This window comes from Bubalus kerabau, chromosome 1, assembly GCF_029407905.1.
Source record: "Bubalus kerabau isolate K-KA32 ecotype Philippines breed swamp buffalo chromosome 1, PCC_UOA_SB_1v2, whole genome shotgun sequence".
Lineage (NCBI taxonomy): Eukaryota > Metazoa > Chordata > Mammalia > Artiodactyla > Bovidae > Bubalus > Bubalus kerabau.
Genome location: NC_073624.1, coordinates 8,634,841 through 8,654,386, shown reverse-complemented (window position 1 = coordinate 8,654,386; position 19,546 = coordinate 8,634,841). Strand labels below are relative to the sequence as shown.

General features: G+C 52.5%; 1 protein-coding gene across 1 annotated transcript in view; it reads left to right on the top strand.

Moving 5' to 3' along the window:
- Window positions 1–15,259, top strand: part of FAM83F (family with sequence similarity 83 member F) — a 34,122-nt gene extending 18,863 nt beyond the window's left edge. Inside the window, exons 2-5 of the mRNA XM_055566038.1 lie at window positions 5,236–5,403; window positions 5,918–6,039; window positions 6,877–7,568; window positions 15,210–15,259. Coding sequence (XP_055422013.1) covers window positions 5,236–5,403; window positions 5,918–6,039; window positions 6,877–7,568; window positions 15,210–15,259 — 1,032 coding nt within the window. The remainder of the gene's footprint in view (window positions 1–5,235; window positions 5,404–5,917; window positions 6,040–6,876; window positions 7,569–15,209) is intronic.
- The last annotated feature ends 4,287 nt before the right edge of the window (window positions 15,260–19,546 follow it).

Below are 19,546 nucleotides of genomic sequence, written 5' to 3'. Positions count from 1 at the left end.
TTGTCATTGCTTTCCTGCAAAGAAGCAATAATCTTTTAATTTCATGGCTACAGTCACTGTCTGCAGTGATTTTGGAGCCCAAGAAGAGGAAATCTGTCACTACTTCCACCTTTTCCCTTTATATTTGCCATGCAGTAATGGGGCCGGATGCCATGTTCTTACTTTTTTTTAATATTTAGTCTTCTAGGTGTACACAGTCTTAAGTCCATGAAGCTCTCTGCCCGTTGCCCTAAGGAACAGCTGTACCAGTGTTCCATCCCACCCACAGTGAATGAGGGTCCCCTTTTCTCACACCAACATTTAGAACTGTCCAGCATTCTGGTTTTTAGTTTATATTGTAAAGTCATCTCTCTCTTATCTCTTTGCTTTTTAAATTTATTTTATTCATCACCGACTCGATGGATATGAGTTTGAGCAAGCTTCAGGAGTTGGTGATGGACAGGGAAGCCTGGCATGCTGCAGTCCATGGGGTCGCAAAGAGTCTGAGCAACTGAACAACTGAACTGATAAAATTTTTAAAAGTTCCATTTACTCTTACTACTATCTCTTGGCTTTAATTTGAACCTTTCTGATTACTCATGATGTCTGCTTCTCTTTATATACTTGTTAGCCATTCAGGTATTTTCTCCTTAAGGAACTGCCTATTCATAGCCTTTGCCCATTTTTCTAATTAATTTTCTGTCTTTTTCTTGCTGATGTGCAGGAATCTCTTGTATGTTATTAACTTCTTTTGGTTGTAGACATTGCAGGTATCTTCTGTCTCCTCCAGTTCCCTTTGTCTATTGACATCTTTCTTTGAACAGAAAATCCCTAATTTGCTAAAGGTATTTAAAAAATTTTTATTTGTCTTATGATTCATGCTTTTGGAATCCTAAGAAATCCTTTCTTGCCTATGTCATGAAGACATTTTCCTACATTTCATGAATTCCTTTATTAGCCTTATCTTCCACTTTCAGGTGGTCCAGCCTACCTGAAATCCACCTTTGTATATTGTATGAGGTAGGGATCCACTTTGTTTTTCTCTGTTTAGTATGACGATTGTCCCAATAGCATGTACTAAAAAGCATCCTTTCTCCACCGAGTTGTGATTCTACCTCCACCAGACTTAAAGTTTATGCGTGTGTGTAGGCCCATGTATATTTCTGGCCTCTCCGTTGTGTCCCACGGTCTATTTGCCAGTCCCTTCCCACCTCAGGACCACAGTTCTCATCACGCTGACGCTGCAGTGTGTCTTACCATCCAGTAGGACAGGTGTGCCCTTTTAGCTTTTCTTTTTCAAGATTGAGTTAGCTATTGTGGATCTTCATTTTTCCTCACATCTTTGAAATATCTGAGCACCTCAAAAAAAAATTTACTGCCTGTTCATTGGAACTATATTAGATCTTGCTAATATGAGGACTAGATTTTTAAAACATTGAATCATATTATCCATGAACATGATTTATCTTTTTATTTACCCAAATAATTTTAACTGTCCTTTAATAGAGTTTTCTAAGTTTCTCCATAGAGGTATTCATTCCTAAATATTACCTGCTTAAATTATAATTTTGAATGGATCTTATTTTCCTTTTTTTTTTTTTAAGAAAAATTGATCATTGCTATATTAGAAGAATGCTACTGTTTTTTGTTTTCCTTGTATCTGGAAATTTTGCCAAATTCTCCTATTACTTCTAAAAGTTTTTCTCTGCATCCTACTGGATTTGTAATAAAAATATCATCTCTAAATACTGATAGTTTTGTCTCTCTTAATGCTTCCAGCTCATTTCTTTTTCTTGGCGTATGGCATTGTTCAGGACTTGCAGTACAATAGCAGTTCAACAGCTGACCTGTTCAACAGTGTTGAACAGCAGTAGCGATAGTAGGTGATATTCTCAACTTGCTTAGGATTGAAAGGGAATGCAAGTTTAAGTATGTTTCATAAGGGTTTTTTAGTAGCTAGCCTTTATCATGATAAGGAAGTTTCTATTCCTAGTTTTTTGAGAATTTTAATCATAAATAGTGTTATCAGATACTTTTTTTAAAACTTAAGGTAATATATGATTTTCTCTCTTTTACACTATCAATGTTTTAAACTAATATATTTCTGATATTGAATAATCCTTACATTTTTAGAATAAACCTTACTTGATTATGCTTTTTAAAAAATTAAACTATAGTTGATATGTTTAGTTCACTTTTATGACTTATCCATGTCATTTTCATTTTCAAATTCATCCAGGTGTAAATGGTCCTATTCTTTTTACCATTTTTACCCTTTCTTGAATAGTAAGAATTTCTTAAAAAGTGAATATGTCTGTGAAAGTGTTAGTCACTCAGTCGTGTCCGACTCTTTGCGACCCCATGGACTGTAGCCCGCCAGCCTCCTCTGTCCATGGGATTCTCCAGGCAAGAATACTGGAGTGGGTTGCCATTTCCTTCTCCAGCGGATCTTCCCAACCCAGTGATTAAACCCAGGTCTTCCGCATTGCAGGCAGACTCTTTACCGTCAGAACCACCAGGGAAGCCCTAATATGGCTATAATTATTTCTCTTTTCTCATTCAGATTGTATTTGTATCTCCTCTGTTTTTGTCAGTCATGCCTGTCCTCAGTGCCTTTGCTAGTGCTGTGTCCTTTGCCTGGAATGCTCACCTCCTAGGCCCTTGGTGGCCCAGGTGGCACCTGTGTGCAGATTAGGAAAGGGCCTCTCTCAGGCGGGCTGAGCTCCCACTCGCCCCCTCAGCCCTGTGTGCAGTGCACAACCTACATACCCTGCATGGCAGCCCTTCGCGCTTCCCAGCTTGTTTATTCTCCGCTCATTTCTCATGGTGCCCAAGGCTGCCCATTCCTCAGTTTTCAGCTTCCTTGGTGAAACCTTTCTTGTCTCCCCTGACTGAAAGTAATCTTTCAACTCCGCCCTCCCTAAATCCCTCCTCCTCTTCCTCCCACTCCTCCTTTGCACTCTCACTGTGTGTCATTCGTGCATCTTGTAAGGCATTTATCTCGTTTTCCCTTATGTCATATTATTCTGTGTGGATGTCTTATGATTCCAACTGGATTAACCCGTTGAGGTTAGGGACTACAGTTTATTTGTCTTTAGGTCCTCCCTCCGCCAGTGCGACTCAGCAAATGTTACTTATATGAATGCTTGAGTATTTAATGTAGAGCACTTGTGGACACAGTGGGGAAGGAGAGGGTGGGACGAATTGAGAGAGTATTCATGTATATACACTACCACATGTAAAATAGACAGCTAACAGGAACTGCTATCTAGCACAGGGAGCCCAGGTCAGTGCTCTGATGACCTAGAGGGATGGGATGGGGGGGCCGGTGGAAGGAAGGCTCAAGAGATACATGTAGCCGATTCACGTTGTTGTACAGCAAAAACTAACACAACACTGTAAAGCAATTTTGTGTGTGTGTGTGTGTGTGTGTGAGTTGCTCAATCATGTCTGACTCTGCAACTCCATGACTGTACACTGCCAGGCTCCTCTGTCCATGGAGTTCTCCAGGCAAGAATACTAGAGTGGGTTACCATGCCCTGGTCCTGGGAATCTTCTTGACTCAGGGATTGAACCTGGGTCTCCTACGTTAGCAGGCAGATTCTTACTGTCTGAGCCATCAAGGAAACCCAAAGCAATTATACTGTTAAAAAACAGTAAATGTAGGTGCTAAGAAGAGCCTTCTATAGCATTGCATAAACGGTGTCGGGGGTGGTCTTTAGAGGGAAAGATAATGGCAGAGCACACGTGAAGGGCATGGTGACGGAGGATACGCTTACTGAGTTTCACATGTCCAGGCGCTTTGCTAAATGCTTTCACAGTTTACTTCTCTAAGCCTTCTCAACAGCCCTTTGAGACAGGTGCTACTATTATCTCCATTTTGCTGCCAAGGAAGCTGGGCACTGATGAGTCAGCAGTACCAGGCCTGGTCTGCCCGACTTCAGAGTTCAGGCATTCATTTACAACCATGAGCAGCCTCCTTCGATCACACGGTGGTTACCATTTATTGCGGTGTTGTGTTTGATGCTTACAGATGTTATTTCTAATCCTGATGCCAAATGTACCAGGTACCGAGTATCCACACTTGGCAGATGAGGAAACAGAGGCTCATCAAGGTTAAAGGACTTACCTAAGGTTACAGAAATGGAAAGTGGTTATAATCAGATTTCTCTGACCCCAAAGCATGCCCTTCCTCTGCATCACGGACACAGTGCTTGGGGCCAGCAAGAAAACCCTGCCTCTGGAGTGGAAAAAGGGTTTTTTGTTTGTTTGACCACATGGCATGCAAGATCTTAGTTCCCTGACCAGGGATCAAACCAGTGTCCCCTGCAGTGGAAGCACAGAGTCTTATCCACTGGGCTGCCAGGGAAGTCCTGGAACAAGGTTTGTTTGTATAGGAAAGTGAGGCAGCTGAGGTAAGAAAGGCAAGCTGCCTCGGGCTGCAGAAGGCCTTCCTTCTCAGGATGACTAATCAAGACTGGCTTCTGGAAATCATGGCTCAGATGCTAAAAAATCAGCCTGCAATGCAGGAGACCTGGGTTTGATCCCTGGGTTGGGAAGATGCCCTGGCAAAGGAAATGGCAACCCACTCCAATATTCTTGCCTGGAGAATCCCATGGACAGAGGAGCCTGGTGGGCTCCAGTCCATGGGATCACAAGAGTCAGACACGATTTGGTGACTAAACAGCCAGGAGAGGCAGGGACCTTGTTTTGAGGATGGAGCAGGATAGCTGGACCCCTGGAGGCCAAGGGAGCCTGAGCCAACTGGAGCTCTGCCTAGATCTGTGCTCAGGAAAGCGCAGGGCTTTGCACAGCTGCAGGGACATCAAAGCACTCAGGTCTGCAGAGAAAGTCGTATCTGAGCAGATCTGCAGCTTGCGGTGATGGTCCATCCTACGCATCTCCGTGACTGCAGCCTCTTGAGCCTGCTTATTTCCCAAGGGCATCAGGACCAGCTCTCCTCAGCCTCCTAGATCTCCCCTGATATGACTTCTGAAGAGCTGCTGGGAAACCCCCAGGGTAGGCAGTGGGGATTTGTCAAGGACGCATGGCCAGCACCCTCCGCACCATCTTCATTTCCCGGAGCAGGGTGCCCATCTCCTGCTCAGTTGTGTTCAGAGGTGGGGGGGGGGTGCAGGTGGCATTTCTGACTCTTGGGCACCACTTAGCCCAGCCCCACTGGTCCTCTGCAGGCCACGGCGTGACTCTCTAGAGGTGCAGTTGCTATGTGCCTTACCAGTGCCCGTTCCTGCCCAGGTCGTTGCTGTGGTCATGGACCTCTTCACCGATGGCGAGATCTTCCAAGACATTGTGGATGCCGCCTCCAAGCGCCGGGTCCCCGTGTATATCATCCTGGATGAGGCAGGTGTGAACTACTTCCTGGAGATGTGTCAGGGCTTGGAGCTCCCTGACTTTCGTATTCGGGTAAGTTGTACCCCTGGGGCAGGGCTGGGGGTGGGAAGGAAGTGGAATGGAGACCCCCTCTGCCCCTTCCTCGGCCTGCTCCCCAGTTCAGGGGTCCAGGTGAGCAGCACTGCCAGCCCCCTTCCCTCTGTCTGAAACCTTGCCTCGTGAACTGATAACCCTAAACTGCATGCCCAGCTTAACATTTTATCCCAAGACTGCTGAAGCTGAGGCGGGAGGCTCTGGCCCAGTCCTGGGTGCTCAGCCTGCAGAGTCACTGTCAGGGTTGACGGTAGGGTTGTGTTTCTCTGCTGAGGAGCTTTGAGAGCAGGCCAAGGCTGCCCTGGGCCCGTCCATGCCCAAAGCAAGACTTGCTGATCTCCTCGGGCCGTAGGAAGCAGAGTCAAATGCAGATAGGGGCCAACAGGCAGGACCCTGTGGACAAGAGGGCTTGTCCTCTGCTCAAGAAGATACTCGGCACAGAGCTTCTAGGCTCCCAGCTTGAGTGACAGCGCCCTTCTCCTCTTCCCGACAGAACATCCGTGTCCGCTCTGTGACAGGTGTGGGCTTCTACATGCCCATGGGGAAGGTCAAGGGGACCCTGTCGTCAAAGTTCCTCATGGTAGATGGGGACAAAGTAGCCACTGGATCCTTCAGGTGAGTTGGGCCCTGGTTGGGGCGGGGGGAATCTTTGTTCTTGGTCAGAAATGTTCACGTTCAGAAGGATGCTGGACTGGAGCCTCCACGGTCCTACGTGTCGTAAGTCTAAGACCCACTCATATTCTAAGTCTGTTCTGATGGCAAAGAATAACCCCCTGGCCAACCCCTTCCCTCAAACTCTCTGGCTGATGGACTATTCAAGAAAGACAGTCAACTTCTGTTGACCATTCAGCACTGCCTGCCTTCCACGGTCCACAACAGATTGCATTTTGAGGCTGGAAGAAGACCCCGGCAGATGGAGCAATTAATAAATGGCATCAGCCCTCTCATATGGTTAAAGTATGGTGCTTTGCAGATGCTGCGTGTTCTAAAAATTCAGAGAAGAACTAATAAGAAATGAAATGCTCGTAACAGTAGTGGCAGCTGCAGATTCTACTTTTAAATGTATGTTTGTGCCAGGAACTGAGAAGCCTTCTGTATACGTTGTTGGACTTTAGCCTCACAACAGCTCTGACCACATGCCTCACGAGCCCTGTTTTACAAGGCAGTCAGGGCCGAAAGCAGGTTTGGATCCAGGCCTGACTTTTCGCACCCTCGCCCTGGACCCACTGCCTGCTTTACTGCACGTGAGGCCAAGACCTGGACCCGAGGGAGTATTTGGGTCTGTGGAGGGAAAACAGCTGGCACAAAGGCAGCAAGGCATCCGGCCTCCCTGGTGGATCGGGTTGGGCTGGGCGGCAGGTGTGTTGAGATGGGCTAGCCAGGCGGCGGCCGGCGGGGCGAGGCTGCAGCCCCGGGCACCATATGTCTTGCTTTTCTGTCCCCGTGTTCTAGCTTCACCTGGAGTTCCTCCCACGTGGACAGGAACCTCCTCCTCCTCCTGACGGGGCAGCACGTGGAGCCCTTCGACGTGGAGTTTCGGGAGCTGTATGCCATCTCCGAGGAGGTGAACTTGTACCAGCAGCTGGGCCTGGCAGGAGGCGCTGGCAGGCCCGGCCTCCACTACTCCTCCACCGTGGCGCGCAAGCTGATCAACCCCAAGTACGCCCTGGTGGCGGGCAGCCGGCCCCCGCCCGGGGAGATGATGCGGTGGGCTGCCCGGCAGCAGCAGGAGGCCAATGGCCATGCCGAAGGGCAGGAGGAGGGTGGCAAGGGCGAGTCGGCCCGGCGCCTGGAGAGCTTCCTGCACGACCTGGCCACCCTGGAGCAGGTGCTGCCCCCCGTGGAGCCGGTGCCCCTAAGAGAGCTGAATCGGAGGGATGCCCGGGGGATCTCCCACCTGCACACGGACCTGAAGTCCAGACCCCGAGAGGCCCTTGCCCGACACAGCAAGGGAGAAGCCGCCAACGGGGAGGCCACCCTGGCCAAGGAGGGCAGGCGCTTCGGCAGCAGGATCTTCAGCCGACGGTCCAAGAGGCCCGTGGCACCCAATGGCACAGCCAGTGCCCTCTCCCCCAAGGCCTTGGCCGAAGCGGAGTTTATGACGGGGAAGAGGCCCAACGAGGGCTCCAGTGCTGACATCTCAGGTGAGTCGTGTCCGGCCGCCCCCCACCGCCACCACCATCCCCAGGGCTCCCCAGGCCTCTGAGCCTGCTCTAGTAGCTGCCTCCGGGCAGGAGAGCACAGAGCTCTGGGCCCCACCATTCTCGTGTCCCCGTCCCGCTCTGGCCTCTGCTCGCATGTGGCCTGGGCCAGCACTGCACATCAGAGCTCAGGTTCCCCTTCTCCAAAGGCGGGGGAGAGTGAGCATGCCCGGCCCAGCTGCTCCGAGGACATGAAGTGCTCAGGACAGTGCTGGGCACGGGAGTCGTCGGGGAGCTCTTGTTACTAGTACCACAGGCCGGGGGAGCATCTCCACTGTAAACCGCCTCTGAACTAGAGCTCCTCTTCAGCTTCTCATTCCTTGCCGGATCAGGTGTTGTCCTGGACAGACACACCCCACCAATGCCCTGACCCACTTTTCCTCATTTCTTTTGTAAAAGTTGGACGTGGCTCCTCCCTTTGTTCATTTGATAAATGGCATTTGCCATGCTGCTTACTTCTGGGACAGATTGTCCCTGCTGGTGGTATCTTTCTGGAGGCGGGGAGGTCTCTCTGGGATGCCCTAGAGGTCCTGGCCTTTATCTTTCTCTGGAACAGTCTCCAGAGTGGCTGGTGGGGACAGCCAGGGCCGCTGCCAGCACCTTTTCTCATGTCAGCATCTCTGGGATTGAAGGGGTTTCCGTGTTGGAATTTCTCCCTCCCTCCAGGCTGTGGGGCTTTGCAGCGGTAAGACCAGGCTCCCTGGCTGGTCAGGCGGGTGATGGCAGGGCCTTGCATTCCAGGATTCCTGGGTCCCCTCCAGGCCCTGGCTTTGACCTGACCCTGGCTGGAGTGCAGGTCTTCCCCTCCATTGACACCCCAGCTCTGGTCCAGAGCCTTACACACTCAGTCCGTGCCTCTTAGAGTTAGGATAGGCCTGGAGTGTCCGAGAATTTGGGCACAACAGCAGTGCCAGGGCTAGAGCTACATTCAGCCAGGAAGCATTTATTGAGCACCTCCATGTGCCGCGGCCTCTCTTACTTGGTCCTCAGAACAACCACAGAGGTGGCAGGTGGAAGCTCAGAGAGGTGAATGACGTGATCCCAGGGCACAGGAAGTGGTAGTGGGGCCAGGACACAAAGCCAGGCCAGGGCCCATGTCCTGCCAGGGAGGGGGAGCTGGGCCTGTCCCATCCCCCCCGGGACTCCCTGGCTCCCCCGACACCAGATGCTGCTGCTGCTGCTCTGCACCGCTTGTTTGGAAGAAGGGTTGCCATGGTGAACACCTGGCAGGGAAGGGAAGGGGAGGGGCAGGCCCAACCACAAAAGGGACCGTTTGCCACGTCCTGACTGGAGGTGAAATAGAAGCTTTCTCTTCCTTCAGCCTCTCACCCCGAGGTGCTGTCTCCATAGAAACAAAAGGCCATCATCTTCTCCCTTCCTGTTTCCTTTAGTGAGTCTCAGCATCAGGTGCCCCTGCTTGGATGACTTGGACGGTCACTGATGCTGCTGCTCTCTTGAGTAGCCAGCCAAGCAGCCAGGGACCAGCCCTGTACCAGCTCCGCCCCCGAGTACCTGAAACCCTGAGAGAGAACCAGAGACAGACAGAGAAGGGCAAGAGTGCAGCGGCCCATACCAGGGATGTCTAGCAAGATCACAGTAGTCCTGCTTTGCCCCTTAGGAGACACACAGAGCGTCCTCATCCAGCACAGTGTCTGCATACCTGGACAGGCAGCCAACCCTGAGGACCTGGAATTCAAGCCCCTCGTGAGGCCTTTCCTCTGGAAGGCAGGGCAAGAAGCACAGGCTCTTCTCCCCAAAGGCCCTTTGGGTGACCTCCAGCCTCACAAATGTTTGACTGGTTTAGTGCCTCCTGTCAGGCAGCAAAAGCTTATTAGCAGGACTTCATGTGCCAGAGGGTCAGGTTACCGACAGACAGGGTTCCCTGATGTTGGAACTAGCAATCCTAGCATGCATGGAACTGCCATCAGGGAGGAAATCACGTTAGCTGCTCCCTTAGGGTCCCTCCAAGGAATGGACCCCTCTCCTCCAGTGAACACTGAGAGCACCATCAGACAGCTATCGGACGGATCTCGGCTCCCAGTACCTGGCTCCCCAAAGCTGGCACACATCCTTTCACCTCCCCAGGGCTGTTTCCTGGTTGAGAAGAGGAGAGAGGGGTTGAGCCTGTGGGGTCGGGGAGGGGGCTGGTCCAGAGGCCCCTTTTTGAGCTCTGGTTCTGACTCCGTCCTTTCTGTCTCTGTTGCCCTCTTGTCAAGGGAGAGAGCCTGGGCCAATGACAGAGTGGGTGAAAGAGAAAAACAAGAAGGCTGAGAGCTGACAGCCTGTAAAACTGCTTGATAAGAAGTATACAGTTTGCAGAGTTTTGCACACCCAAGTGCGGGCCCCCGCGAGAGCCTTCTGAAATCCCTTCCTTCGGGTCTGGCGGTCTGGCTGCGGGTGGCCAGGTGGTTTGAAGGTCCACAGCTCCCTCTACTGGTGGGAGCCGAGCACCCTGTCCATGTGGTTTTTCTCCTTGGCCCTGCGCTTGGCGCCTGTCAGCATCTTCCCTGAGCCGGCCACCTGCGCTCATCCAGGAGCTCCGGATTCTGGGGCAGAGACCCCACCTCAGGGGACCGCAGTCACTGGAAAGGCTGGTGAAAAGAGAGAGGAGTAGGTCCCGCTGGGCTGGGCTCAGAAATCTGCATTTTAAACAGTGTTGTCTGAGGGTTGTCCCACGCAGGGGCCCTCGGAGCAGCAGATCCGGTGACAAGGCTCTGCCTTTGGGGGCTGCCGGGTCGGGGGAGGAGGTTCCAGGTGGTGTCCTGAAGCCCCCCACCCTTAGTCCCCCTGGAGAAATCCCTGGGACACGGCCAGCACTTTTGTGCAGCAGGGTAAGAGGAGGAAGGGAGGCACAGGCTTTGGCTGGGCACTTGGAGTGTGCTGGGTGGACACGATGCTGAACGCCCTCGCGTGGCCGCCCCGCTTGATGGCGTCATTTTACAGACAAGACCCCAGAGGTGCAGAGGCAAGGCCCTGTGTCCACGGCCACGAAGGAGAGCCTCCCAGGGCCTCACACAAAGCATCGTGTGGTCTCTAGAGGGTTAGGGTAGGCATCTTCCCTCCATCTTTAAAGGCAGTTTGGAAGGGCCAGAGGCCTGGACCCATGGCTGACTCTCCCCCAAGTGCCCACAGGTGCAGAGGAAGAGGAGAGTGCCTCTGGGTCACCCTCTTCCAAGGGCCCCTGAACCCAGGCTTTTAAATTTATTATTATTTTTGGTTGTTGCACTGCACCGCATGTGGGATCCCAGCTTCCCCCACCAGGGATCAAATCTATAACCCCTGCACTGGAAGCATAGAGTTTTAAGTAACTGTGGGCCACCAGGGAAGTCCAGAGCCCGGGCTTGTGTTCCCAGAGTTCCCTGCGGTGACTGCAGCCGCAGGTGCAGTCAGCCCTTTCCAGGGCTCTCCCAGGTCCCCTGATGCACGCGTGGACGGGCCACCCTGGCTGGCAGTGTGGGCTGGCTCCTAGGGCTGTGCTCGCTGGGCTCCCAGATTTCAGATTTGCCTGTGTCATTTTCTGGGTGGCGGTCTGGTCCCCTGTGTGGGATGGAAGGCTGGGTAAATGCCAGTCTTCAGAGTGCCAGGGTTCAGGGATCCTTAAGGGGCCAGGCCTCCAGTTCCAGGGTGAGCCTCCTCAACAGCTGTCTTTCTCAAGATGGAGTTTCAACACTCAGTGTCAGACCTGAGCTCAGGAGGGCTTCCCCTGTGGCTCAGAGGTAGAGAATCTGCCTGCCAAGGCAGGAGACGCAAGGTCGATCCCTGAGTCAGAAAGATCCCCTGGAGAAGGAAATGGCAACCTACTCTAGTATTCTTGCCTGAAAAATCCCATGAACAGAGAAGCCTGGCGGGCTACAATCTGTGGGGTCACAAACAGTTGGATATGACTTAGTGACTAAACCACAACAAACCCGAGGTCAGGCCTCAGCTGATGTGTTCTCAGATTGCGCTCTGATTCCATAAACCTGAGCACCGTCACCAGTCAGGGCCTCGGTCATGTGGCACAGGTGCGGGGAGCTGATTGAGGATCCTTCAAGGAGCTAGTCCCACTGGGCTCTAGCAAAGAAGCAGGTGTCCTTGGTCCCGTTGGCAGATGTCAGAATCTCCTGCCCTGCTGGTTTCTCTTGGGCCCGGCCAGGGCTTCCGTCACCATCTGCATGGGTAAAGGCACATACGTCACCCAGTCACCGTCCGTTGATGCCACTGTGGTTGCTCTTGCTGTTGGTATTGGCATGAACCCTTAGGTAGCTTCGGATCATGAACTCCTTATTGCCAAATTCAGACTGAAATTGAAGAAAGTGGAGAAAACCACTAGACCATTCAGGTATGACCTAAATCAAACCCTTTATGACTATATAGTAGAAGTGAGAAATAGATTTAAGGGGCTAGATCTGATAGACAGAATGCCTGATGAACTATGGATGGAAGTTCGTGACATTGTACAGGAGACAGGGATCAAGACCATCCCCAAGAAAAAGAAATGCAAAAAGGCAAAATGGCTGTCTGAGGAGGCCTTACAAATAGCTGTGAAAAGAAGGAAGTGAAAAGCAAAGGAGAAAAGGAAAGATACACCCATTTGAATGCAGAGTTCCAAAGAATAGCAAGGAGAGATAAGAAAGCCTTCCTCAGTGATCAATGCAAAGAAATAGAGGAAAACAAGAGAATGGGAAAGACTAGAGATCTCTTCAAGAAAATTAGAGATACCAAGGGAACATTTCATGCAAAGATGGGCTCAATAAAGGACAGAAATGGTAGGGACCTAACAGAAGCAGAAGATATTAAGAAGAGGTGGCAAGAACACACAGAAGAACTGTACAAAAAAGATCTTCACGACCAAGATAATCATGATGGTGTGATCACTCACCTAGAGCCAGACATCCGGGAATGTGACGTCAAGTGGGCCTTAGGAAGCATCACTACAAACAAAGCTAGTGGAGGTAATGGAATTCCAGTTGAGCTATTTCAAATCCTGAAAGATGATGCTGTGAAAGTGCTGCACTCAATATGCCAGGAAATTTGGAAAACTCAGCAGTGGCCACAAGACTGGAAAAAGTCAGTTTTCATTCCAATCCCAAAGAAAGGCAATGCCAAAGAATGCTCAAACTACCGCACAATTGCACTCATCTCACACGCTAGTAAAGTAATGCTTAAAATGCTCCAAGGCAAGCTTCAGCAATACGTGAACCATGAACTTCCAGATGTTCAAGCTGGTTTTAGAAAAGGCAGAGGAACCAGAGATCAAATTGCCAACATCCACTGGATCATGGAAAAAGCAAGAGAGTTCCAGAAAAACATCTATTTCTGCTTAATTGACTATGCCAAAGCCTTTGACTGTGTGGATCACAATAAACTGTGGAAAATTCTGAAAGAGATGGGCATACCAGACCACCTGACCTGCCTCTTGAGAAACCTGTATGCAGGTCAGGAAGCAACAGTTAGAACTGGACATGGAACAACAGACTGATTCCAAATAGGAAAAGAGTACATCAAGGCTGTATATTATCACCCTGCTTATTTAACTTATATGCAGAGTACATCATGAGAAACGCTGGGCTGGAGGAAGCACAAGCTGGAATCAAGATTGCTGGGAGAAATATCAATAACCACAGATATGCAGATAACACAACCCTTATGGCAGAAAGTGAAGAAGAACTAAAGAGCCTCTTGATGAAAGTGAAAGAGGAGAGTGAAAAGTTGGCTTAAAGCTCAACATTCAGAAAACGAAGATCATGGCATCCGGTCCCAACACTTCATGGAAAATAGATGGGGAAACAGTGGAAACAGTGGCTGACTATTTTTCTGGGCTCCAAAATCACCGCAGATGGTGATTGCAGCAATGGAATTAAAAGATGCTTACTCCTTGGAAGGGAAGTTATGACCAATCTAGACAGCATATTAAAAAGCAGAGACATTACTTTGCCAACAAAGGTCTGTCTAGTCAAGGCTATGGTTTTTCCAGTGCTCATTTATGGATGTGAGAGTTGGACTATAAAGAAAGCTGAGCATGGAAGAATTGATGCTTTTGAACTGTGGTATTGGAGAAGACTCGAGAGTCTCTTGGACTGCAAGGAGATCCAACCAGTCCATCCTAAAGGAAATCAGTCCTGAATATTCATTGAAAGGACTGATGCTGAAGCTGAAACTCCAATACTTTGGCCACCTGATGCGAAGAGCTGATTCATTTGAAAAGACCCTGATGCTGGGAAAGATTGAGGGCAGGAGGAGAAGGGGACGACAGAGGGTGAGATGGTTGGATGGCATCACCAACTCAATGGACATGGGTTTGGGTGGACTCCAGGAGCTGGTGATGGACGGGGAGGCCTGGCGTGCTGCAGTTCATGGGGTCGCAAAGAGTCAGACACGACTGAGCGACTGAACTGAACTGAACTTACATAGCTTGCCTCTACCTGATTGTTCATTGTTTTCAGCAAATGTATATCTGTGCACTGTCTGCTCTGTGCCAGACACTGTCCTAAGTTCCTGGTGCAGCAGTGGACAAAGTGATGGGACTGTGCGACACGGAGGACCCTAGAGGCAGCCTCAGCAACCCAGGAGGATGGAGACTGGAGGACCACCCAGCTTTGGGCCCCTTGGAACCACAGGCTGGTGGACACAGTCATTCAGCTCCCCTCCCACCTCCTCAGTGCTCCACCTGCTCTCAGATGGCCTCCAGGGAGGCTCAGCTGGACCCTCAGAGAGTCCCAAGGCCTGGGTCCCGCCCAGCTAGGCAGGGGAAAGGCTTTACTTGGACCTGTTCAGCATCATTCTCGCTAATGGCCCAGGAGAGGAGGCCAACGCCACCTCCATGAAATTCACAGCTGAGGTGATATAGGAAGGTGGTGTGAGCGCCAGGAGAGGACTCTGGGCCTGGTGGTTTGGAGAGGAACCAGAGGAAAAGGGATGGAGGCAGTCAGTACCCCAGGAGGGCTCCTCGCATCAACGGGATGCTGGTCTGAGGGCAGGAACCCAGCCGGCCTCCGCCTGGGATATAAAGGCAGTGGAAGTGCATGGAAGGGGCCTGGGAAGAGGAGAGCTGTGCCTCGCTCCCCCTTCTTTCCTCCTGATGAAAGGTGTTCCTTGTGCCCCCTAAGCCTGGGGTCTGTGCCACCATGCAGGCCAGCCCCTGCTGGGGCTTCCAGAGTGGCTCGGCAGTGAAGAACCCACCTGCCAATGCAGGAGACGCAGGTTCAATCCCTGGGTCAGGAAGATCGCCAGGAGTAGGAAATGGCAACCCACTCCAGTATTCTTGCCTGGAGAATTCCATGGACAGAGGAGCCTGGCAGGCTGCAGTCCACAGGGTCGCAAAGAGTCGGACATGACTGAACACGCATGCACAAACCAGCCTGCTGAGGCCAGGAGATGGCAGATCCCTTGATGTCCCAACCAGAGGTGGTCTTCATAAGGCCATCAGGACAGGACCTTTCATTTTGCTCTAAGGATCCTATGAGCTGGTTTCAGTAGCTTGGGAGGGACAGTGACCCCAGCACCCAAATTTGAGGTGTGGGCGGTGCACAGGAGAGGCGCTGGAGGCCAGCCCAGTGAGTGCTTCACCTACACCCCCCTCACCTGTTTCCCTTGTCTCTGCAGGTAAAGGCAGTCCCAGTCCTGCCAAGAATAGCAACTGCGTGATCTCCTGAGCTGCGAGCCAGCTGTCGGAGGACCTGTGGATGCCCCGTCCTGTCCTGTGGAGACACAGTTCAAACCCTGCGCCAGTTTGCACATCCGACCCTACTGGCCTTCCACCCCAGCAGCCTCCATCCTGGCCTCAGGGACCCTGTATCCCAGATGTGAGGATCTGCAGCATCTCAAGTCAACCGCGCGCCTCCACAAGACTGTCGTGGCCAGGCCGAGCTCACCACTTGTTTACATGAAGTGGAAGCTTCACTAGTGTCCACTCTCCTTTATGCCCAGCCCGCTGCCTCCCCTGGGCCAGCCTTGCCCTGCAGGCCCCCAGGTGGGGTGCGCCTACATCTTTATACCTGAATGTGATGGGCTCTCTGGGGCAGCTCCAGTCCCCCAGCCTCTCCTTCCCTGGGCTTCCTGGTGCTGCTGGTTCCCCAAGAGGTCTGGTGGAATAGAAGGGACAAGGACAGGGCTCTGAGCCAGGAACCTGGTCTCACTCGAGCTTCTGAACTCAGGATGGGAGACTCAGCGAGGATGGCTGGGGGCTGGGGGCTGAGGCCTTCCTGGCCTGTCCCTGCAGGCTCCTACTCTAGACTCTGCGTGGATCGAGGGCAGAATTTGACCCTGCCATTTTGAGAGCCCTGGTGCTGGGGTCTCCCTTCCCTCCCCAGCACCATCCTGAATGGTCCAGGTCTCCTTGGGTGCTGCAAGCCGATGTGGTGGTTCCCCAAGTGCCTTTACCTGAGGCCCTCCTTCCCTTTTGTGCCTTGATCTGCAGCCCCAAAGCAGGGAGACCCTGGCTGATGCTCTGGTGGTGTGGGAGGCTGGGCCATCTTCAGGAGTGTTTGCCCTCCCTCCACCCCAGGACCCAGGGCTTGCCCTCAGTCCCCCTCACCAGCCAGGATGTACGTGCCTTCTGTGGTTACACGTTGGCCAAAGACCGGCCTTAGCCTCCTGCCAAAACCAGACTGTAATGAGGTGCCTCAGCCTTACTGGCTTCTAAGAGCCCTGGCCTAAATGCCACAATGCCAGGCCAGGAAGACCAGCTGAAAATCGTACACCGCCCCCTCTTCATATGTGTGACTGAGCAGATCTGCGGAGAGAACTGGGGAGTGGACAGCAGAGAAACTGCCGGACCACAGGGGCTGAGCTGGCCCCGCCTCGGGCCGGGTTGCTGGGGGGCCTGGAGAGCCCAGGCTACGGCAACTGCGAAAGCACCACGCTCAGCCTCTCCCAGCCTCCTACTTCTGAGCCAAACTCTCATCCTCGGCTCTTTCCTTCTGCAAAACCCTGGGCAGCGGCAGCACCTTGGGGAGGGTCCAGATGCTCCGGTGGCACAGACACCGGCACTTGGTGGCAGTGGGAGCAGGGGAGCCCCGAGCATCCTCTGAGAGGAGCCTGGCCTCCCAGGTGGGCGGGAGGAGGGGCAGGGGAAGGAAGGGAGGACCTGGTTCCTGAGGCGGGTAGAGTGCCGAGGAACCTGATCCCCCCACTCCCTGAGCTTGTGTGAGATTAAACACTTCCTGGGAACTGTTTCCTTATGCACCAAGGCCTGGTGACATGTCCTGCTTGTTCTAGAGGGGAAAGGAGCGGGGAGGTGGCAAACAAGGTCGGGGGAGGGGGCTACACCTCAGCTCAAGGTGTCTGTGTGGAGAGAGCACCCTTGGTGGGCAGAGTGGACACCTCTGGAGGCCAGAGGAAGGGACCGGCTCCTAAGTGATTGTGCCAAGGGCTGTCTGTGCCTCCCCTACGAGAAGAAGTGAAAGTGAAAGTCACTCAGTCGTGTCCCACTCTATCCAGTCCATGGAATTCTCCAGGCCAGAATACTGGAGTGGGTAGCCTTTTCCTCCTCCAGGGGATCTTCCCAACCCAGGGATCGAACCCAGGCCTCTCTCATTGCAGGTGGATTCTTTACTAGCTGAGCTAAGCAAGCCCACCAAATCTTTTTCCTATCTCCCACCCAAAGCAGGCCCAGTTCCCTCCCCTGCCCTGACATGCAGGAGGTTCCAGACTTGGAAGTCCCAAGTCTCTGTAGCCTTGAGCCAGGCCGTCCGTCCTGCCCCGGCTTCTCGCTGAGCCAACCCAGGGTGTTTCTCACTCTCTTTGGAGAAGCCAAGCGGGGGAGGAGACCGCGCGTTGAGGAGGACGCAGTGCAGTGTCCCGGGAAGAATGCTGGCCTGTGACGGGACACCTCTCCCCGTCCTTACAGAGGTTTGGGTGAGCCGGCCTCATGTGAGGACCCTGGAGTCCTAAAAGCAGCTTGTCTGCCTGAGCTCCAGCCCCTCCGTTCTGCCTCTCAGCTTCTCAGTTCCAGCACTTGTGCACACTTGGTGAAATATCCCCTGTCATCAAATCTCAAGGGGACATCTGGCCTTCCCAGTTGGACGACAAGTTCAAGGATGGATCATGCCCTTGGTCCCTCTGCAGCAGCTTCCAGAAGGCTGGTGACATCAGAAGGGCTCCGGGAGGAATGGGGAAGAAACAGCGCTCTGGGTGTGGGGTCTGGCTTCGTGGCCCCCACCTCACCCCAGTCGCCAAGCTGCCCACTGTCAGAGTGCAGCCTCTGTAGATCGAGTGCCACCAACTGGCACAGCCCCATGAGAGGCCAGCCTCGGGGAGCAGAGGCCCTTGAGGTCTAAGACCTTGCCCCATTGGAGCGAGAAGGCAGGACCCCTGCAGGGGGCTGGGGGGCTTGCCCTTGACCTTTGGCGAAACTTCCCAGTCTCCCTTGTCAGCCATCCTCGGGGTCTGGTTAGCCCTGATCCTTCAGGGGTGCTTTTGAGATGGTCTCAGCCAACAGCACTACTCTGTGCCTGTATGGACCCTAATAGAAAGGCTAGACCAAGAAGGCAGCCTTGAGATAGGGAGCAGATGGGACCAGAAGTGGGTGGGGGCTGTGTTTTCTTTTTGCTGTGACTTTTTTTTCTCTTTTTAACTTATGAACGCCTCCTATATGCCAGTCACTGTGCTGGGTGCTTCAGTTACCCAAAGGTCTCGTTCATTCTTTTCTATATTTATTTACTTATTTGGCTGTGCCAGGTCTTGGTTGTGGCATGCAGGATTTTTTTTTCTTTTTCCCCCCGAAGGATCTTCAGTAGCAGTATAGGATCTAGTTCCCTGACCAGGGATCAAACACCAGCCCCCTGTATTGGGATGGCAGAGTCTTGGCCATTGAACCACCAGGGAAGTCCCACACCCGCAGGTTTCGACCTAAGAAAAAGTTCAGGGAAAGGCCCTTTCCAAAGTGAAGAGGAAGTTTTCCCGTTCTGCACCTGGAGCCTCACAAAGCCTGGAGCCTCCCGTTCTGGAGACTGAGCCTCACAAAGTTGTGTGATAAGCAACTCAGCTCTTAACCGCTTCTGTTTTTCAGACCAGGAGGACGCTGTTCACAGTCCCACAGCACCGTAGATCCAAGTCTGCTCCTCCGGCTCAGGGCTTCCTGCCTGCAACACCAGGGACACCTGGGACCCCAGATTGTCTGCTGGGAAAGGGTCTGTCCTACACGTGGTAGGATGCCTAGCAGCGCCCCAGCCTCTCCCTGCGGACCGCCAGTAACACCTTCACAACGGAAGTGTGCTAGTCACTCAGTCGCGTCCAGCTCTTTGGACCCCGTGGACTGTCGCCCACCGGGCTCCTCTGTCCATGAAATTCTCTAGGCAAGAATACTGGAGTGGGTTGCCATGACCTCCTCCAGGGGATCTTCCCAACCCAGGGATCGAACCCAGGTCTCCCACATTGCAGGCAGACTACTGTCTGAGTAACCAGGGAAGCCACAGCACCCTTCAGGTGAGACCACCAAAAGATAGCTCCCGAAGTTGCCAAGTGTCCGTGGGGGTTAAAATCGTTCTAGTTGAAAAAGAGCTCTTTGAGCTCAGTTGAAAAGGCCACGTGCTCCTCCCTGGGCTGCTTTCCTGGGCATATCTCCCGCAAAACCATTCCTTTTGTTTGACAGGACACTTTGGCCCAGAGAGACTGGTTGACTTGCCAAAGATTTTGCTTTCTGTGACTGACACAGTAGCATCTCCCATCTTCATTCTAGTTACCAACTAAGCTTGTCCCCGCCTTGGACTCCCCAGAACAGGTGTGTTTATGTGCCACATCTGTCTTACTCCACTCAGCCCTGCCACGTTTCCTCCCAATCTGCCCCCCTTCCTTCAGTCTCAGTTAAAGTCCTACACAGACAGCACCGTTGGACAGCACCTGTGTGTTGCCCAGCCACGTCCCCACCTCCAAAGGCAGCCAGGGCTGACAGCGGAGAGACATCCACCCTCCTCCACGCGGGCCAGTGAGGACTGCTCCTT